The sequence below is a fragment of the Platichthys flesus genome, chromosome 9 (genome assembly GCF_949316205.1).
Source record: "Platichthys flesus chromosome 9, fPlaFle2.1, whole genome shotgun sequence".
In the NCBI taxonomy this organism is placed as follows: Eukaryota; Metazoa; Chordata; class Actinopteri; order Pleuronectiformes; family Pleuronectidae; genus Platichthys; species Platichthys flesus.
Window position 1 is genome coordinate 18,149,640 of NC_084953.1, and position 22,597 is coordinate 18,172,236.

Sequence of the window (22,597 nt, forward strand, 5' to 3'; positions counted from 1 at the left end):
CCCCTCTACACATGGATTTTTCCACCTGTGTTTTTTATACAGCCAATCATAATATTTTTCATAACCAGCTTTTCTTTATTATTGAGAAACCTATTCTGACCTAAGATTCTGCTCTTTTATATTCTGTAGGTGCTTAGGGGACATATCATGAAAATAATTTGTACCTGAACTTTGTGAATATAAATGTATATTTTATTAAGATATTATTCTGACATTATTCACGACAGACCAGGTCCTCCTCTGGGACAGCACACAAAGGACTCACTGTTACCTTTAGCTTGTACCAAACATGATTAACTTGAACCTCAAGCTTTATTTGTTTTCAGATCTTTGCGTGTTTGAGGATTTTTATTAGCTTCAACTCTGGCAAACTTTATTGGTTTGACGAAGCGCTTATCTGTCAGTGTGGATTTTCATCTCTGGCAGCTCATCCCCTTCCCCATCTGTCCATCTTACTCTCTCTCATCCTGTAAATCTGAGAATATTCCCATGGTACAGCCGCTACACCCTCCCTGTCTCCTCGCACATTGATTTAACAGTCTCAGCATACAGGTCTGTTATTTATTCATGTTTATGGGTTTGTTTGTGTATGCAAGCTTATTAGAAGCAGTTTAAGGCAGAACTGTGGATTACTCACTTGTTGATTATAAGCCTATGACCAGCCACAGTTGTCTTTAATGAAGCAAATATTTTATTATTAGTGTACACTCCATCTGCATTGTTTTCTGTCATTGTCATTAGGATAAGACATTACTGAGCTTTGTCCACAGTAAATCATATTTATGAGCAGTCAGCTTGTTACTGTGGTGAGAGAGAGAGAGAGAAAGAGAGGTAGACTGTGTAGTGTCAACCTGAATCAACGGCTCAATCTCCATCTGTCATGCATAAATAATGCATGTTTACTATTGTGCTATTTGAGAAGTGTGTTGGAATCAAAATGCAACATGGGACATTTTAACAACAACAAACCCTGAGCACATAAATTAAGAAATATAGGTTTACTTCCATAAACAAGGCAAGACTAGTAGGGATACCACTGTGTGGAACTTTTCCCACCAGGTGGTAAAGTGTAGGAAAAGACTGTTGGCTCAGTATCTGGCGGCCCCTTCTCATGAATTCATGATAGTTCTCTAACTTAGTGTTTTGCGCTGGTGCTTCATTGTAGAGCTGTGTGCACTGCTGTTGCTGGCTCACTCCTTCTCTCATCTGTCTGTCAAACCACTGGACCTTGAAAACATCCATGATTTTACCGTCCTTTTACACAAAATCCTCATTTTGATTCACTATCAGCTTACAACTGTAGCAGCAGACTAAATTATGAAAAATTGTATGTTACAAATTAGAGATTTTTTATTTGATGGACATGGGCCCTAAATCTGACACACAAAAACCGACCAAATAGGTTTTAGTTTTCTCTCAGCAACCACATATCCCTTGACTCCATCGCACCTCCCATCTCCTCGTACACTTGAGAATTTGCATTGGCACCAGTCACATGCTCTCAAGAAGCAATCAGCCATTTCATTACCCCCAACCGCCGATCCCAACCACCCACTCTCACTTACTCATACCACTCTCCCTCTCTGAGCACACTCATACACAAGATACGAGTGGGAGAGCGACTAACCCCGTAACAGCCTCCTGTGCGTCACTGCTCAGGATGATAATGGAAACTACACTCTTCAATGTGTTACATGCAGTTGGCCGAGTTGCGTGAACGCATTTAAAGATGTTCCTAATCGTGAACTCCGGCGGTATTGATGCAAAAGGCTTATAATAACTCAGTAGGGAGGCAGTGGCTTCACTTCTGTCTCCTTCATCCCTTGCTCCTTTCCTCTTTTCTCTCTAAACCAAAAACCAAGTGTGATCTGTCAGACTCCTGGCAGTGGGATCTCTGTCTGCTGCAACATAAATAATGAAGAGATGTGTCTGTTAGCCTCATCTGACCGTGTTTCTCTCTGTCATTTGTCCCTTTTTTTTTGTTTGTGTGTTGTTCGGTCTGGTCGGTTGAAAGAATACTTAAATGGGACACTCAGAGACTTATAGATAATTAATCTAATTAAAGCTCTGGTTTGATAATTTTATCTTCGCACCACTTGTCTCATTAATCTCTGGGTTTTTGTCTCTCCTCAGGACACCGTGTCGGTCCACCGGCCTGGCTTCTATGCAGATAGGTTCTTCAAGTTCATGAGCAACACGGTTTTCAGGAAGAGTTCCTGTGAGTTTAACCTTACGTCTAGACACTGCCTTACATAGTCAAACAGAGTCGTGTGGGATGAACTACTGAGTTAATGTCAGATGCCAGGCTTTTTGTCTATTTTACTGCCGAGCTTTGACAGGACTATCAGACACAGTAGCTAACTGCCTTATTAGGTGCTGCTTCATGTCATGTGAGAGAACATCGGTTTGATGCCTGCGCAGCTTTCTTTTTCCTCAAAAGCAAATAATTCACTGCAATAGGGCTTCAAGGCAATATGTCATATCCTGGTTATTCTGGAATGAGCTCCAAAAAACATTAGCTAGAAGGAGGTAGTTGGATTTAAAGGCTTAATTTGATCTTTAGTGGATCTTTCAATCTGACTGTTTTCTCAAGTTTTATGTGTTTAACTTTGTTTTGTCTCTCAGCCCTGAAGTCGTCTCCATCTAAGAAGGGTCGAGTGTCTTTGATGGTGCCTAAGTGCACTGGTCCTGGTGCAGCCTGGTCAGCCAGCCAGCTGCCCTCTGAGAGGGATGAGAACATTTACGACCTGAGAGGAGCTCGCAGCTTCCCAACGCTGGATGACGAGGGTAAATAACACAGTCTCATGAAAATAGTGACAGAACTAAAATAATAAAAATTGTCTTCTGGTCTCTTTGAGTTAAATATTCAGAAAAAGTTGCAGCTTCTATTCACATGACATGAACATGTTTTGTCTTATTTTCTAAACTGTAGTACTGATGATGTTTGCAGGGCATAGTCAACAAACGGACTTGTAGCTTTACCATGGGAATCAAAATAGTAAATAAGCATAACAGACCTCAGAAATAAGTGCAAAACAATATAATTCACAGGATCCTGCTTTGTTATCTATCAATTAAGCCATCCATTATTTATACTGCTTATATTTTGAGAGTCACAGCGGAGTCTGGAGCCAGTCCCAGCTCATATTGGGCCCACCCTGGAAGCTCACCAGCATATCGCTGGGTGCATTCTCAATAGATAATTTGTAAAAATCTTTCTCTGTTTCATCCAGGTCGACCAGATCTTCTTCCATGCACTCCTCCATCATTTGAAGAAGCCACCACAGCATCAATCGCCACCACTCTGTCTTCAACCACCTCTCTGTCCATCCCTGAGAGATCCCCATGTGACACAGCAGAGAACCCCCGCTACAGGTACTCACACACACACACACACACACATATTTTTAAAACATTGGCATCATCCACTGAAATCTGAGCCTTTACTCCCAAAGTGCAGTTGATGTTGTATTTATTATACATTTATTTTTAGTATTTAATACACTATATGTGTAATGTATTAAAAATCTGAATTAATCAGAAAAAACTGATCAGCAGTTACTCGTGAAGGTTTAAGAGTTACTCCTTATATGCAGCATGTTGGCTGAATGCTGCAGTTCTCAGCTTGTACTGACACTGTGCTCTCTGTTTCCAGGCGACACACCCAGTCTCTCACCCATGATGGGAGGTGAGTCAGAACTATGAAAGCTGCTTTCACTCCATAAACCATTTCAAACAGGATTAACTCAGCTGTTATAATGTGTTGAGGTTTGTGAGCTTTAGTTTTCACAGCATTACATATGCTGGGTGTGGTGGGAGGTCAGAGGAGAAATGCGAGGGCAGCATGTTGGACAGTGCGTTTATGAGTAGAGCCATTCTTCCTGTTTCTAGGATGTGGCTGGGTGTGTGTGTTTCCCAAACGTGTTTCATTTCCTCTGTGTGTGTTATTGTTTGTTTTCAGGACCCAAGAGGAGCTGCGTGTGCGTGAGGAGGATCAGCAAACCATCACAGTGGAGGTGGAGTTGAAGAGACACGACAGTGAGCCCACCATCTCTGTTCCACAACTTTCACCTCAACCCAGGTACATAAAACAACTAGAATAGGGCGCAGTAGAGCATAAACATAGGCCAAGGCCCAAAAGTCCCTTAGAGTCCATCAAGCTGCCTCAAATTGCACCGAATTATAGAAATCGCATCTTCAAATGTCAAAAACTGCCCTACCTCACAATGTTAAAGAATGTCATTAAAAAAACAAGTCCTTTATCCACAATGAAAACATAACCTCCTTAGTTAAGGTAACAACATGACAAAACTCCTTATAGAAGTGACGCAACCACCCAGTAATTTAATAACTCCAGCATTGAAAGGTCCAATACGTCATGTAGTCATTAATACTACAAATATGACACGAGAGAGATAAATGCACTTAATGAAGATCTTATTGTCATAAGACGATATCAGGAGCACAACTGTACTGTACATTCAGTTCAAGGAAATATTCCAAACATAAAAATTGATCTCATTGAGTCCGTCACTAATTTACTGTCAATGCACCAGCATCCTCATCACAAGTTAGGGCCTTTCAATGGACATGACTTTTCAGCACTTTAAATATAAGGGCCTACTCCATAACAGATTGTAGATTTTTTGGGGGGCTTTTCAAAAACTGTGAAGAGGTGAAGATTTTGTTTCTTCATCTGTATTTGTTTCACAAGGAAACATCATAAATCTTTCCAGGAATTCATCATGTGTAGCTCAAAATGTTAGATCTCATTTTGAAGTTTGGAAGTCAAAATAGATAATGTCAAACCCAGAAAAGAGATGAGGAGCACTGTACCACAGACATGGAGTCAGTTTTAACTTAAAGGTTTAGCAGTAAAATTATAGAACATATGACACATGTCATATTAAACACTAGTATGTGAAACCTAAAGAGGGCCAACTATTTTTGTGACAACATTTTTTCCCCTCCAACATGTTTGTGTTTAAAAGATTACACTTAATCCTTTGCAGTATAGACCAAATATTCTGCGTGTTTGTTCCCCTCTCCTACATTTCCATGTGTTGAAAAAATGATGATATGCAATGAAACTTGTCTGTAATTTTTTTAAGATACTAATGGAAACTTATTATGGTAATTTCAATCTTATAATACAGCTGTAGAATTAAAAGTTAAAAATACAATAACTAATTATTTAACACTAGTCAGTTGTCAAGTGTTCTTAAAGTGCTCTTCAATGTGTGTAGATGTTGTTCTTACACAGGAACAAATCCCAGATAAGAAACCATTTGTGAATTCAGAATCTGTGTAAACCTGGCTCAACAGGGTTTAAGAAGAGATTTCTTTTTCAGAATGGTTGGTGACTGAGGCCCAATGACACACACACAGCTCTGTTTCCTTTTCACCATAAACAATGAGAAGAAGAGCTCTGTCATACGCTCCCTGTAGACATGTGACCCTGATAGAGAATAGATAAACTGCAGAGCTGCAGTGAGCCCTGCATGACTCAAATCATCAATATGAGTCAGTTTGATGTGACTACATAAATAACCTCCTGGCAGGTTAATAAACCTCACCTGCATCACACACACACACAAACACAAAGTTTTTAGCACAGAGTTGAAAAGTGAAATCAGCTTGACCCATTTATCTGTTCTATACACATAAATGCTGCAGGCATCTAATTTACAGATATTAGGGTGAGCACCATTATGATTTGTGTGTGTGCGTATTTATCTTTTTAATGGGGTGACATCGCGAGGCAGACAAGGAGCTTAAGGAGCCCTGACATGGGGGAACCAGCCATTAGAAGTAGGGCAGTGGGGCAGCAAGGCTGGAGGCCTGAGGCTGCTCAGGATGATCTGACACTTTTTAACCTGGTTTTAATTGATTGCTGGAGACTTAACTCAAAGATACACAGAATCATGAAAACGCAACATGAGATGGAAAATAATCAGAACTAAACATATATGTAAGCACATTGGATAGACTGGCTGTGGGGCTTGCATTTATGATGGGGTTATGAGGATGAAGGATGTGGTTGCTGAGGGAAACCAACTGAATAATTGGGTCTGGTGCTGGCTAGACACGTGGCCAGGGGGGTCTGGGAGGAGCCCGGAGGTTGGCAGTGAGAGCAGCTAAAACAAGTCAAATTAAGCACCTGAAAAATGTCCGAGCAACCTCAACTCACCTGCAGCTGTGGACCTGTTTAGATGGGAGAGAAAAGAGGCAGATGTGGAGTCTGATTAACTGTGAGACTAATGTATATGTAGAGTTTTATGACAATATATATTGAATGGAAATGAGAAATGGTGTGAAAGAGACTTTCTGCATGGCAACCATTATCCCATCCCCTCATTATTCAGCCAATCAGCTCCTTCTTTAAAATACGAACTCAGCTTTTTTGCCTCAGTGGCCAGTAGACAGGCTTTTCATTGGTGGAGGTTTGCTAAACACAGAAGCTGAGAAATGAATGTGTCTGTCCCTAAATCCCCCCCCACGTTGATCTTCTGGCCAGGAACAATGAAGACGTGTGGCAGTACAAGGCCAGCTGACAAATCTTTGAGATTAAGCTGCTTAACAGCACACCCACAACCACAACCACACACCCACACACACAGCTGTTGAATTTTAGTCAGAGCCACTTTACTCTAATAGCTTGGACCTGTTTCTGTGGCGTGCGTGCGTGCCTGCTCGTGTTGCTAAACTACACAGACCATTAGAATGACTTATAATATCGTAAACAGTAAAAAGATAGTACTCATTTTTATATTTTATGTTTGGTATACTAATAAGATATCTAAAAATTAGCTTGAGAATCTGTGTCGGTTTTTTCTGAGCGTCAGCCCACAGCGACTTTAAACAATCACACATCTGTTTAATTCACAGCGAGGCTCAGGAAGTAGCTGGCGCCGAGGCTCCGGATGCTGCAGAGCCCTCCACCTGTTCATCAGTACCTGAAGCAGCCCCATCGTCTGCCCCAGGTGTTGCCTCCTCTCCTGGGGAAGCTGAGGAAGCTGCATCCACACCCAAGTTGGTGGTGGTGGAGGCGGAGGCGGACCGGGCGAGCCAGATGTCTGGCTCGGGCTGCACCAGCCAGGCTTCAGTTGATGATGACGATGATGTGCCAATCACAGATATCTACTTTGTAAGTAAAACCCCTTCCACGAACACTGACCTATGTACACAGATTGACCTTCTCTTACATGCTTTGAGAAACTGTTCCTTTGAGGATAAATTAAACTCGACTCAGACTAGAACTAGCTTTTTATTTAGCCATCAAATCATCTCAGAGTCAAGGTCAGTGTGTCAATGGTTTGTACAGTCCCTGGTCTGAGCCGTATGATGCTCTCCTACAGAGGCGTTGATACAAGGACCACAAAAGCAAGTGGAGAATCAGGCTGGTATGGGAAGAAGAGCATGTGAAGTTGTTGCTGTGTGTGTGCGTGTGGTGTATTCAGTTATACAGCATGTTTGACAATTTGAGAAATATGCTGAAAATAGGCTTCTTGTTGAGAGATAATGAAAACATCTTTATTTATTTCCTGTCTTTATGCAAAGCTAGGCAACATCGACTCACCCTCATCTCTAAGGCTGATAGGCTTGTATTCGAGATCAATACCCAGAGTTCGTGGCCGTAGGTGAGGGTCAGAATGTAGATCGACTCGCCTTGCATCTCAGCTGGAGGAGCCCCAGGGAGCTCGGAGTCCAGCCTCTGATCCATTACATCGAAAGGTGCCAGTTAGAATGATTCAGGCATCTAATCAGGCTCCTAAGTGCCTTCTATTATAGGTTTAATGGGTCCACTCAACTGGAAGACGAACCAGTGGAAGACCTACAACTCACTGGTAGGATCTTATCTGGCATTGGAAAACCTCAAATAAGATACAAATCTCAGATAAGAAAATGGATGCATGGATGGTTAAGCTAGCCAGCTGCTGGCTGCAGCTTCATATTTACTCTCAGCAATAAAGCAAATAAACATATTTACTCAAATGTTAAACTATTCCTTTAAGCACAGTGTTTGGCAGTGTGCTCTCTAGTTTGGAGTGTTTTAAGTGATAATAGCATGTGCACCATCACTTTTTCTGTTCCTATCTTATATAATATTCTACAGAGCTGCAGACTCACTCTAACTAAAAAACAACTACAGCTTTTGCAGTTTGTGTATGTTCAGTCTCCAGCGGCTAACTGGCTCCCACCAGACAGTGTTGGGTTGGCAGGTGTCAATGTGCCCAAAAGCACGACTATAAATGAATGTATGAGTGTCAGTTGCTGCACAGAGAGCAGAGCTGCTGATCACAGTAACCGATAGAAATGTTCTCCGTACCTCCTGTGCCACCTGGCTACACTCCCACTTGGTGTCCCCTATCAGGAATCAATCACCCACGAATGTTGCATGAGAAAAGGCCAACAGGTTAGTCAATGAGCTCCCTCAGTTATTTAACAGCGCTCTCAGCTGACCGCTGCTGGCCGAGGCCCAAAAATCATGCTTCTCTGAACACAGGACCAGGGTTGGGGTCTGTAGTTCTGCACGAGGCCAGGTAACACAAAACGTGATGAAATCTAACTACACACACGCAACAGGTTGTGTGGTCCCAAGTGGCCTCGAGGCAGTGACCAACTATGCCGATAAGAGTGAAAGACGTACATGCCATGGATATGTGAAGGTTGTTTTTCAACTTCCCTATTTAGCTTGATCATTTAGCAGCTCCATCAGCCAACTCGTCATTTGATCATCCTGTCATCATCATCGCTTCTCCTCCATGACATCCCACATAAATCAAGGTTCTGCATCATCACTCAGCTTTACCTGCTTTTCCATCGATGAATGTGTAAAAGTGTTGATTCACAACACTCAGGGATGAGAGCGAGAAACAAAAACTAAAACATATTAGTGCTTTTGTATTAGTGAAATAGTTTTACTTGTTTCAGGAGCTTCAGCTACCAGAAGGTCTTTCTGAACAAGATCAAATCTTTATTATTTCCTCAGCCAAGGAGGTTGTGTTTTCATAACAGTTTGTTTGTTTGTTAGTAAGCAGGAATACACGAAAACTATTTAACTAATTTCCACGAAATTTGCTGGAGGGTGTAACATGCGTGCGTGTCCACCTCACAGGTTCATCAGAGTGGCTCGTGTCTGAATTATTCAGCCACTATCAACACTTTCCACATTCACTTTTCATGATTCCTGCTCTTCTGAGATACAGAGATACAGAGATACAGAGATACATAGATACATAGATGCAGAGATGCAGAGATACATTTATTTATGTATCTATGTATCTCTGTATCTGTATTCTCCCCTTCACCTCTGTTCTATTCCACATTTTATTGTCTTTTTTTCCATTGTCTGCTCTCCATCATTTTCTCCTCCCTCCTTCTCTCCTCTGTTCTCACATTTCACCCCAAACTCCTAAGTAATTCTCACCTCCCTCTGTTCTATCTAGTCGTGAATATTTCCTCTCCACATCTCCCTCTCTTTCTCTAGCCTCACCTCTCCTCCTCCCCCTCTGCCTCTCTGTGGTTGTCGCCATGCGTCATAATGAAAGCGGTGCGATGGCAGCATGTTGTGTGTTAGGGGGAGATGAAAACAGAGTGGCTGCCATACTTGTGAATCTATCTGTCACCACTGATTCATCCAGTGTATCTAGGTTGCACTGCTGGGTTACTCTCCACCAGAAGTGACTTTTCCATTTTCACCTCAGCACGTGTTTCTTTTTTTTCAATGTGTTATTTTCACCTTTCCTCACTCGTCTGTCCTTCATTTCTGTTTGTCATGTCTCTCTTTATTTCTGTCATGTACCACGTCCCCCTGTTGTTGTCAGTTTCCTGATGGGAGGACCTGGGTGGTCTCTCCTGTGCGTCAGAGGAGGAAATGCCAGTCCGGCAGGCCAGTAAGTGAGATTGTAGGAGAGATGGTTTTTGTTGTGGTGTGAGGGTAGAACAGTCCTGTGTACTTGTCTGTGCTATGAAACATAAGATGACAGTGTTGAGAGAAAACTAGGTTTTCCTGAGTATGCCGCAGGAGGCTCATACCTGATGTAATATATTCACGGCTGGAGTGTTTGTTATTGTGTTGAAACTAAAACCTAATGTCTACACTCCCCATAGTGAAGACAAAGAAGTGTGGGAGGTTTGTAAACACAAGTCTGGAGGCATCTTACTCAGTGTCTGTGTTTTGCTCTTGTATTGATCTTCTTTTAAATTGGTTTCCTCGCTCACTGACAGCTTGCTTCATCCCTCTTAGGACCATATGTACGTGTATGTGTGTGTATAGCGATGTATCTTTACTTTTTCTTTGTAATTGCAATGATTCCAAAGATGTGGTTATCAAACTGTAAGGACAAACAATTGTAATTGAGGATCTCTATTTTACAGTTCAGTTCATTATAAATAGCTATAAATGAAAATGAATCACAAACCCAACCAAATATATATACAGCTTGAATTTAGTAACTAAAGATGAATGCACATTTTTTCTGTATTTTTTATTTAGTTAAATTAAAATGTTCATATTGGTAAACATATGCTCCTAATGATATTAAACATTAAAGCCTCATAATGGCCGATTTTATGCTGGACTCACACGTTTGTATTGCATTAACACTTGTCAACGGGCATGCTGCATGCTTGGTGCTGAGGCGATCATCATAACAACATTCACAGTTTCATGCTTACGACACACATCATAGCTGTTTTTCATGCTAACGTACGATGCTATCTATCAGTAAAATGCTAAAGAGAAGTACTCAGGAAATAAAATCTACAACCAGATGAAGACAGACCAGGCTCTCCAGCTTCCTCTGCTGTCAAATTTGCGGGATTTTGATTGGCTAGCGCCTGCACTTCTGTTGCCGCATGAAAAGTAGAGCTCTGTCTAACTTCTGCCATACGCAGTGTGAACAACGCAATGCAGCGGAACCACAATGAAGTTCGGCAATGCATGATGTCAGAGCATTATTTCGGTTGATGCGACCAACGCATACATGTGAGTCCAACGTTATCGGCCGAATGATAAATCGGTCGTGCTCTTTCTGTGTGTGTGTTTGTGTTTGTTTGTTTCCATCACCAACATACCTTCCTAGTGGCAGCTATAGGTCTTAAATGCCTGGTGTCTATAGTGATAATACCATGGCTTTCAGGGACTCAATAGAAAGAGTGATTTTGCTTGTTGGAAAAGACAAAAGGAACATTTTGTTGTGTTTTGCTCAGACTGAGGATGCTCTCTGTGTCTTACTGTCCTGGCATCCTGGCTTTCTTCCCCTTCCAACCTCCTAATTCCTGCTCTTCATCCCTGTTTGGCTGATGCAGCGTCTCATCCCTCGCTCTCTGCACCTCACTTCGCTTCCCAGGAGCTAAATGGGGCAAAACAACCACCAAGACATATGCTTCAAACACAGACCCATCATATTTACCAGTACCGCCAGTTATTTTTGATATGTACATCTATGTTCAAGTCTGCTAACCACTGAAAGGATTAACACATCCTTTTAACATTTGCTCATATATGTTAGTTTCACACGTTCCGATGTGTCTCAGCAACATTTCCTCCTTTATGCATCCCTAATTTTCATTTCCTGTCTTGTCCTCTCTTCTCCTGTGATCTCCTGTGTCTTTCTCTCCTGCCTGCCCCTGCTGCTTGTCTCTGTACCTCTGGCCTTTCCTCTGTTCCTCTGGCTCCCTCTACTGTGGTGGGTGTGTAAAAACAGCCTCCAGAGGACAAGACCTGGGTGTACTCTCCGCTACACTATGGCTCAGAGTCTAAGGCCCAGCCAGATGGGGATTGGGAAAGAGAGACAGTAAGTGAGAAGCATCGGACCAATGTATCCAGTACAGGGAAAATCCCTTAGAGGAGGAGTATAATCAGGTGTAGACCATGTTGTGTTTGGTGGTGATTGTTCATCCAAAGATGGAGAGGATGAGTTGTAACTGAGTAGGAAGCGTCTGCAGTAACTGTGGAAAAAGCATCTCAGGTCACAAATTCTATTATTATTCTAAGAGCAGGTTTGTTGTGTGTTCAGAAACCCTCCACCACATGACGGCATTCATCTCTCATTGATATGTGGGTTGAAATGGTCACTGTTCGCCTGCCACTGCCAGTCCTCCTGTTTCCCTCCGACAACAGGCTGCTCAGCGTTTACTACCCCATGATTCCGCATCAGCCTGTGTGACGCCATTAAACTCATGCATCAAATCGCGCCCACAGCTCACACTGCACAATGTTCACAGTTAGACTGCGGACATTAAACCTACAGAGGAGTCACATTTTATTGAATATGTTCATCACACATTTCTCAGTCATTTCTTATTCCTTTTACAGAAAAACACAATGCTGAAAAAATATACAAAAAATAAAACAATTATTAAAAACAAGAAAGAAAAATCACCAAAACTGCCCCCCCCAGATCGAGGCCTCCGGTCCCTGCAGAGCATTTGCCCAATAATATATTGATTTTATGTAACTTTTGGCTTTACTTTGAGAGTCAGTAGTTTATTTTAAGTGTTAAAATACAAATCAAACATTCAACACAAGGTTTTTCCTTTCACATGTGGCAAACGATGTTGGCTGTATAGAAAGTTCCTGGGATGTTTTACTAGCCTAGTTTATGTCCATCCCAGTAAGATAAATTCATGATGTTATTAGATTTGGATTAGAATAAGGTTGCAAATATTAAATAAAAAAACGCTGGCTCAGGACATCATAAAAATATGGCATAATTTAATCTAAATGTTTCCACTAAATCTATATAGGATTTTAAGGTCAATGTTAACAGACTTAATTACCTGGCAGACGTCTTCACTTTTCCTGTTTTCAGGTGCACATGGGTGTTTGTATGTTTAAGAGGTTTCTTATTTTGTTACCTATTCTGTTTTCCTGTTTCTTCTTTTATAAATGCACTTTGATTAGCCAGCTTACTTTTGTTTTAAGTAATGCATGAGAACAGATAAATTAGTCCACATAAACTGTGAATAAAGATGGACGAGGCATCTGTACCTACCCAAAATGAAGCCCTCTTAGTCCCATGCACTAATATGGATAAGGCGGGGCTGATGACCTATAATGTAGTCAGCCACCAGGTGGTGCTTTGGCTTCCCTTTTTGGGAGCTGTCATGTCGTCCATCTTTTTACATGTCTATGTTTCTACTTATCAATGTGTGTGATCTGTACGCTCATATGTTGACTCTGTGTCTCCAACAGTAAGCCCTGTTCTCTGGCAGAGAGGAGCGGACGTCTCAGTGAAGAGGACTCTTTGGTTCTTTGGTCTGAAGTCCAGAACTCAGCGGTAGCAGCAGGATCTTTTTCCCAAGCAGGATTTTAAACAGGCATACAGACAAACAAACACACCAAGAGAAAACAGGGACTGAATACCAGAGGGGGGAGAAAATTCTGAGAGTGATGAAACCCCTGCCTTTCACCCTTAACAAATGAAAAGTATATAACTTTAATGAATATGTGTTTGTGGGACATAGTGCATATATGTTTGACATACATGGAAGACGGTTGTACTGTTTGTTGTGTTCAACACTAGCACTGCCCTCCAACAGCTTCTTAACAGGCTTTTCCCACTCACTCCGCAGAGCAGCACACTGAGTTGTGATGTGAGCGGAGCCGCTGCTTTCCCAATTAACAATTTATTTTTCTCATATCTTCACTGTTACTCAACACAGGAACATGGGTGTGTCTGTGATAACATAATAATGCTATATGATCGAGTTGTTGCCTTTGATTTTTGGTATTTAACCTTTGTTTCTTAGAGATCGTGTTTTTTTACATAAAAGAAAACCAGATGTATACGACATTACAACAGGAAAAATCCATATGAAAGTTGCAAAAACTTACAACAACAAAAAAATTATTTTGTTGTTGCTATTCTTGACAAAACCCGTAGACCCTGTCCAGACCTGGTATCAAGAGACACAAAAACAATAGAAATCTTAATGTTGGGGTCAGTGTTGGTATTGTGGCCGCAAACAAATCAGCGTATGGTCACTGAGAAGTGTAAAAATACATTTGATTCATTGTGAAACTGAGCTACATGTCCTTCATATGTGGCCCTGGATGGATTTGAGTTCTCACTTATAAAACAATGTGGTCTGTGTGATTTGATCTCAAGATGCATTGAGGACAAATTTGGGTGCTTCAAACTTGAACATTTGTGATGGAATCACTCAGGACAAAAGTTAATACCAGGTCTAACCAGGGTCATAGTTTCTGAATAAATCCCGAACAGATCCAGAATCTGAAAATGAATTATATGTTAATGGTTCCTGATGTCTGTTTCATTGCACCAATGATCATTAGCTATTCGCTGCCGTTAGCAGTGAATGAAAAAAAAACATTTTTATTTTATTAGACTATTTTCTGATTTTATCAACAAGTGCTCGTCATCATTGTCAGTGAGGACAACTTGAAGCTAAGTCTTCCTGTGGCGGCTCCTCACAACCCCACTAACACTTGTATTTACGAGACTCTTGACCAATGGGGAGGAGCCTCCATGGTGCTGCCCACGCCACCTGCAGATTTCCCTCTGCAGTGAGGAGCGAGTGGTGAAGCCTGAGGTGTTGGGGATCTGTGCTTATGATCGTAGAGCCTGAGGTAGAATGATAACCATGGTTAGACCAATCAAGAGACGCCATCTAGACGTAGTTCATCATTTTCACATTTCCAGTAGTGGAAATAAGCAGCTTAGTTTATAGCAGAGATATTTTAAACACTTAATTTCCTAAAGTGAATTAACAGTGATAAAAAGTTTTTGAATTCATAATAATTTATAAATTATATCACGTTATTTGCAACATTTACTGTATTATTTCTTATCAATTCTTTAGCTTTTACTACTACTGAGAACTTGTATTTGTTTTATCTGTCTGTATTTTATTTTGTTCTTTAAATATAATCTTTTACTGGTACTTTTTACTTTATAACGCTTTCTAGGATATTTTTTCAACTTTCATCCAAAGAAGTTACCTTTTATGTTTTTATAATCTGTTCACTGCGGCTTTTAAGCAGTTTCCCAGTTTGTTTTTACGTCACGTTTTGTCGTGTAAGTTCAGTGTTAATAATTTCTTCACTGCATCTCGTGTGGAAACATCTGAGACTTATGACTATTGCCTTCGATATAGATGGAGTTAACTACGACACTGAGGCAGCAGACATGTCAGTCAGTACAGTGATGATCACATCATTACAGTGTCTTCCAGTGTTGCCCAATTTTTGGACAAGACGCTAACACACAAAAAAGTCTTCATTTCAACAACAACAACAAAAAGTGAGGGCGAAGCCAACATTTGTAAGAGTAAAGTTTCACTTCTGTTTCTTTTAGAGGTGGAAGAATTATCAGTAGATGAGTGACCTTTGCTGTGTCCGATAGCGGCACCTCCTGACAATGACAAATCCACTGACCTGGACATTTCTGATGTGTGTAGACGTAGAGCAGCAGTTGTCGTATTTGCCGTCAATATCGTACCTGTTATCTGTATACTACAACAAACATGGTGCGTTGCAGTGATGACTTGTTGAGACGCAGCGGTTTGTAAAAAAAAAAAAAAAAAAGGGTTGAATGTTGTTTGCACTTCTGTAGAGGACCTGAAAATGAACTAGTGATAGAGGCCAAATAAACATTACATCACAATATCACACTTTCAGTTGTTCGATAAGAGTCTCTGCTCACAAAGCCTGGTGTTCAGACAGCGTTTATTTTATTAACTGTGTGTGTGTGTATGTGTGTGTGATGGTGAATCACAGTCATTGTAGGGTTCGTGTTAACTGTAGTCTCTCTGTGGCTTATGTCTCTCAACTGTGTTTATTGATTCTAACTTCAGAAGGTGTGTTTTTCAGTTGCTCTGTGTGTTTTAGTGTAAGGGAGGACTCATCCATGTCAGACATTGTAAAAAATGGAATTCAGCTCATTCTCATGATGTGCAGTGGCCAGTTGTAATCACTTTGCTGTCGTTCATCAGATGGAATCCATAGCAGCAATATTTTGTACAGTCAGGCTTTTCAGTTCATTTTGATTGCCTTATTGAGAGATCATGCTTGTAGGCCTATCATTTGTATTTTATTTTTTTCACGTGCTGTTGTATTTATTTTCTTTCTCATAGTTGTGTTCCTGAGAATGTGTACATAAAATTATAAATACATATATAAAGATATACAAATATATTTTCCATTTGAATCGGAGAATATTATTTTTATTTGGTTTTATTTTTGCTGCTGGGCAAGAGACGATTGCAATCTACATGATTTACTGTATCATATTCCTCAGTGTGTTTATTGAGATGCAGCTGCTGTATATTTATGGTCTATAGACCACAGCTGTTTCTTTGTAAGATATCCAAACATGGAAACAATTTGTGGGGTTTTCTGTACATGCAAATCAGTAGGGATTCTTCCAACTGTTCAGCTGTTTTGTGTACGTGTTTTCAAATCGCGGTGTGCCCTCATCCAATAGGGATATACCTTTGCAGAGACATAGCATGATTTCAAAATGAATATGCATATCAGAAATGTGTATTTATGTATATCTGTGTATATTCATCTATTTATACCTGAGGATAAATAGATGGCTGTATGTGTGTGTGTGTGTGTTTGGATTCAAATCAGAATGAATACAAAAATAAAGAAGTTCTAAGAATTTTTGTCCATGGAGATAATGACACGTTATATTTATATTTTTCTATTGTTGAAACTAGAAGCGAGTCATTTCTACCAGTGAAATCAGTCAAATAGTGTTTCATCATTTTAACTTCATTTGAGAGGTTGATCAGGATCGGTTGCATTACCTTCTAGCACTGGGTTCACAAACAAGCGATAATTGGTTTCCCAAGTCCTCATAATTGTACAAAAAATAGACAGTATAGAGGCATTAGTGCATCTTTTTAGTCTATGCCAAATTGCATGAGATTACCTTCAGTTTATATTTTGAGCAAAACTGTATGCTATACAATATTTGTGTATATATAATATAAATATATATATACACAGTCACCGGCTACTTTATTAGGTACACATTGCTAGTACCGGGTTGGATCCCCTTTTGCCTTCAGAACTATCTTAATTCTTTGTAGCATAGATTCAATATGGCTAGGCGTATAAACAATGCTCAATTGGTACTAAGGGGCCCAAAGTGTGCCAAGAAAATATCCCCCACACCATTACACCACCACCACCAGCCTGAACCATTGATACAATGCAGGATGGATCAATGCTTTCATGTTATTTACGCCAAATTCTGACACTACCCTACTACCCATCTGAATGTCGCAGCTGAAATCAAGACTCGTCAGACCAGGCAACATTTTTTTCCAATCGTCTATTGTCCAATTTTGGTGAGCCTGTGAGAATTGTAGCCTCAGTTTCCTGTTCTTAGCTGACACGGGTGGCACCCAGTGTGGTCTTCTGCTGCTGTAGCCCATCTGCTTCAAGGTTTGACGTATTGTGCATTCAGAGATGATATTCTGCCTGCCTTGGTTGTAACGAGTGGTTATTTGAGTAACTGTTGCCTCTCTATCATCTAGAACCACTCTGCCCATTCTCCTCTGACATCAGCAAGGCATTTTCCTCCACACAATTGCTGCTCAAGGGATATTTTCTGTTTTTTGGACCAATCTCTGTAAACCTTAGAGATGGTTGTGCGTGAAAAATTCCAGTAGATCAGCAGTTTTTGAAACACTCAGACCAGTCCGTCTGGCACCAACAACCATGCCACGTTCAAAGTCTGTTTAATCCCCTTTCTTCCCCATTCTGATGCTCGGTTTGAACTTCAGCAAGTCGTCTTCAACACAATTCACTGAACAATTAATTCAGTGACAACAAACATCAGGTTTAGCTTTTATCAATGAGCTAAATCACTTCTTCCTTGCAAGTATTGTGGAATAAGATGAACAGATTAAAAAACATTTGAACCTGAATGTTTTGTTCATGAAACGTAATGTTAATCATCATACTGTTTAGGAATCAATCTTTGAAATCTGCCTTTGGCTCTAGGGATATTTTGACAGTCTGGTCGATGTGTTGCCCGGAATCAACCTTCCGGACCTGCCAGCAGAGCAAATATGCAAAGTGTGGCTGTAAAAGAGAAAGTGAATCTGCTGATGCAAAACACAGAGGGGTCTGAAAGGCCATTCTTTAACTTGAAGTTATTTCTATTGAGCACAGATAGAAGACCATCAAATCTTCATTCCTACAAGATGAGAGTAAACTCAAGATCAAAACAGAAAACCAGAGTAATTGTCCTCATTAGTCTGGATGGTCATGTAAAAAATGTAATCAACATTAACAGAAAGAACAATAACCCATGGTTATGGCCTCTTACATTGATTGTTTTCACATGGGCCTTGGAGGTCTTTGTTTGGATGTAGCTGATCTGATTTCCAAAATAATATAGAGATTGTATCTATTGCACAACTGGGTGACATATATAAAAGGTGTGGTGGTTCACAGTGAACATTGTGAAACAGCCTATAAACGTATAAATCGGCTGCATTTTGCTCATTCAGCATTTAGACATAGGGCGTTACAGTCAGGAGAACAAAGGGTGCACTGCCTCGCCGTATTATCTCCCCCCCTCTTTTTTTCAGAGAGAGCACATGATTGGTTCATTTAACTGTCAGTCAAGAGGATAACTTCTCCAATTGGCCCGCGTGGACGTGGCTACCCTCACGTGCTGCTCGTGCCCTGTATCTGAGGGCGGTGCCTGGTAGCAGCCGGTGCAGATGCTTGTTGTTGATGTTCAGAAAGTACTGGAAAAGTAGATTAAACCGTGTTTAGAGATGGGAACCAGAGATGACGAGTACGACTACTTGTTCAAAGGTGAGTTCTTCTTTAACCAGGCACGAACGACCCTCCTCTTTGCGACTGTCCGATCAGGAAGTCCGGCAAACCGACGCTAATGCTAAAGCTAGCTCTGCTAGGGGCAAAGTGGTGATCGATAGCACGGTATCCGCTGACTGTCGAGCTAACACTTGTATGTGGCATTACTACAACTCGTATTCAGTAGTCTACACTTGAGCACGATCCACCACACAGCCCAGTGCTGCTAATCAACGCTAGTGAATTAGCAGGCTAGCGGTGAGTTAAACAAGCGGCTATTTAAATAGCTAGCATGCTAACATGGAAGCTACCTGCCTGGCCTCGTTACTAACAACCACCTGACACCACCCAACGTTAATTTAAAGTGAAATCTAATGGCTGCTCCGTACATGTTGTTTACCTCCAGAGTTGTTAGCGTATCGCCCCTGAAGGTATGTGTTGCTGTGGATTACTAACTTCCCACCTCTCATCAGTAGGTTTTTCATAGATATAGTTCCTGTGAGAAGTGGATGTCACATAAATCATAAACAGGGAACTTAAAATAGCCAAAGTTCAGACCACAATGTAAAACGGAGCAAATTTTTTCTATTCCGAGAAAATTCACCTACACACTATGGAATATTTATATATATTTTTTTCTTTATCCAAGTAATGAGTTCACACCTAAGGATTATGGGAAATGAGGGCCATCTCTTCTGTTTAATATCAACTAGAATGAAAGGAAGTCTGTGAATAAGACCGGACCCCAAAACTTGGACCCTCCTGTGTGTATATTTTGTTTATAGTCTGCAAAGGTTATCTTAAAGGACTTTAGGTTCTTCACAGGCTGTAATGAAACTTAGAAGCACTGTATGTTTTTGAAATTGAGGATTATATTGTTTACTTAAGGGCTGGGAAAGAGCTTCAAAACGACATGAGAACAATTTTTCTGAGAATTGTATTAAAGGAGATAAGGACATTTGAATTCACAGATCCTACTTAAACGAATTAAAACTTCATCATCCAATATCTCCATAATTAGTATCCATAATTGTGATGGCATAGGTTGCTCATGTGACCAAATCAGCATGCTGACTTTCATTCAGATCTGTGAGGGTGCCTCATGATCTGACTCAGAATGACCCAAATGTTGCACTTGCTCCTTACAATGCAGCGTAACTAGGCTGCCAGCAAGCTCTGCCCCAGCAAGATCACCTCTGACTCATCTAATTCAATCTGTGAAACCAACGACCAAGCTGATGTGTAATATGTTTGTGGGATGTGTATTTTGGTTGTAGTCGTACTAATCGGAGACTCTGGAGTGGGCAAGAGTAATCTGCTCTCCCGGTTCACAAGAAATGAGTTCAACCTGGAGAGCAAGAGCACCATCGGGGTGGAGTTTGCCACCCGCAGCATCCAGGTGGACGGCAAGACGATAAAGGCTCAGATCTGGGACACAGCTGGACAGGAACGCTACAGAGCAATCACCTCAGCGTGAGTTTGTTTATTGTTGTGCGCAAACAAGTGTTTACTGTGGAGGATATCCTATAGAGTTGATGTACTCATCTGGTTTTGTGCTGTAACCAGGTATTACCGGGGAGCAGTGGGGGCTCTTCTGGTTTACGACATCGCCAAACACCTGACGTATGAGAACGTTGAGCGCTGGCTGAAGGAGCTGAGGGACCACGCTGACAACAACATCGTCATCATGCTGGTTGGAAACAAGAGCGACCTCCGCCACCTCAGGGCCGTGCCCACTGATGAAGCCCGAGCCTTCTCAGGTCAGTGTGGCCTCTGGGTCAACAACACTGCATTTAAATAAAGTCATGTGATACAAGGATAATTCAGTCATCACGATACACTCCTCAGTGCTGTTAACGTTGACGGTTGTTGTCCAGGGTGCTAACATTTAGATTTGAAATATTTCTCTTTCTCATCCTCAGAAAAGAACACTGTCTCCTTTATTGAGACCTCAGCCTTGGACTCCACTAATGTAGAAGAAGCCTTCAAAAGCATCCTCACAGGCAAGACAAGTGTTTAAGTGTTGAATATGATGTGCAGCACGTCGTAAATCTCCAAGCTTGTGAAACTCCTCTAATCTTACTCAAGTTTCTCTATTTTTTTCTGTCACAGAAATCTACCGTATCGTATCTCAGAAGCAAATATCGGATAGATCAGGAAATGATGATTCTCCGGGCAACAATGTAGTGGACATCAGCGTCCCCCCGACCACGGATGGGCAGAGGGGCAACAAACTCCCTTGCTGTCAAAGCCTGTGATGCTTGTATTTTCTTCTTTCTGTCAGTCCCTCCTTTCTTCGACTCTGCTTTACTCCCTCTGTCATGCTGCTGTCAAACATGATACTCTCAATGGTTCTGATGCCTCTGATCCAAGACTCTTGTAGCCAACATTCCTTTTTGCTGGTTTCTTCTTTGTTTTTTTCTGTTTGTCTTCCTCTGATTTCAGGAGACCCTGTGTCTATATAATGTGTTTCCTATAGGGAGCTGATCTCAGCGCTGTAGTAAACTACATTTATTTTTAATTAACTCACTATGGTCCTGTTGACCCGCTCCTGTTGCAGGAACGGTGAGGGATTAGTTGGCCTGTTTATCAGTGCTCCAAGTCGTTTGTACTTGCCTCCTTTTCTTGGCCAGAGGATACAGTCCCATGACATGATCTGCTAAAGAGGAGTCCCAGTTTTATGTCTGGTAGACGTGGCTCTGCCAATCACGCAGTGTGGATGTAGAAAAGGAGATGAGGAGACTGTGATGCATCAGTACTTTGGAGTATCCATTTAAACTCTGTCTGGAGTTCCTGGTCGCCTCTTTAGTTTTAATTTCCCCTTCCCAGCCCTGTGCCCACCGTGGCAATAAGTTAGCGTGAGCCAGGGACCAGACTGGCAGTGACTGTCAGACTTAATATGGGCAAGTGTGAAACAAACTTGAGTGTTTTTATTTGTGTGTGTGCATGCATGAGTAAGTGTGAGTGTTCATCTTAGTGCACAAAGATACCAAAGGACACAGATGCAATTGATATCAGTTTGGTGTTTTCTCATGTAAGTGTGTTTGCAGTTGCTGAGATGAAAGATAATCTGTATTTGGCAAAAAAAAAAAAGTAATGCAATATAGCAAAAGTATTGTTATTAATTGTGATTAAGTGTTTATTGTAGTATGATCAGCACCCAGAAGCTACGCTAAGGAGTTCCTGTAATGAGGTGGCTCAGGTCCAAATTCTTTCATCAGAATGTCATAATGAAAATCTTTCTTGCACTTGTCTAAAAATTTCAGTGAAACAAATCACCTTATAGTTTTAAATACACTTAACTTCCTTAGTAAGCAAGGTGACATTTCCTATTGCTTTTGAGGGAGGGGTTGGCTGAAAAGAACACAATGCACTGTATATAATATATTATATAAGGTTAATGGTTAAAAGTTAAAGATGATACAAACATACTTTCGAAACACTTCACTAAAGCCAGACACAGTCATTAGCTGGGAAATGGAACTGAGAATGAGAAATGCAAATTGTTTACATGGTTGGCTGAAAGGCTGCTCCTCAACCATCTGGTAGAAATCCTGTCATGTGTGATAGATCTGATGCATCTGTTGTGATATTTTACATTTCTTTAAATCAATGTGTAAAATAAGCACACCCAAGCTTGTTTGCACAGAGAATACTGATTCATAAATAAATATAATTTACATAGCCATACGTGTTTTTTTTTTTACAAGCCCCTTTACAACCATTCCTGTAGAATGAACACCACATAGTGCATGTGACTGTATAGTAGGCAGGCTTATTTTT

At 41.0% G+C, this 22,597-nt stretch overlaps 2 protein-coding genes across 3 annotated transcripts in view; both read left to right on the forward strand.

Moving 5' to 3' along the window:
• The window catches only part of pip5k1ca (phosphatidylinositol-4-phosphate 5-kinase, type I, gamma a), a 42,483-nt gene extending 25,846 nt beyond the window's left edge, over positions 1–16,637 (forward strand). Inside the window, exons 11-18 of one of the 2 annotated variants that reach the window (XM_062395110.1) lie at positions 2,134–2,218; positions 2,626–2,787; positions 3,234–3,375; positions 3,656–3,688; positions 3,962–4,081; positions 6,889–7,147; positions 11,712–11,801; positions 13,202–16,637. In XM_062395110.1, coding sequence (XP_062251094.1) covers positions 2,134–2,218; positions 2,626–2,787; positions 3,234–3,375; positions 3,656–3,688; positions 3,962–4,081; positions 6,889–7,147; positions 11,712–11,801; positions 13,202–13,204 — 894 coding nt within the window. In that variant the 3' untranslated portion in view covers positions 13,205–16,637. The remainder of the gene's footprint in view (positions 1–2,133; positions 2,219–2,625; positions 2,788–3,233; positions 3,376–3,655; positions 3,689–3,961; positions 4,082–6,888; positions 7,148–11,711; positions 11,802–13,201) is intronic. The other variant, XM_062395111.1, reaches the window with a different exon arrangement.
• Positions 16,638–18,673: 2,036 nt separating this feature from the next.
• On the forward strand, positions 18,674–22,502 carry LOC133960724 (ras-related protein Rab-11B-like). The gene is made up of 5 exons (XM_062395536.1): positions 18,674–18,814; positions 20,092–20,287; positions 20,381–20,574; positions 20,737–20,817; positions 20,927–22,502. The coding sequence occupies exons 1-5, from the start codon at positions 18,775–18,777 to the stop codon at positions 21,070–21,072; spliced, it is 657 nt and encodes a 218-aa protein (XP_062251520.1). The 5' UTR covers positions 18,674–18,774; the 3' UTR covers positions 21,073–22,502.
• The last annotated feature ends 95 nt before the right edge of the window (positions 22,503–22,597 follow it).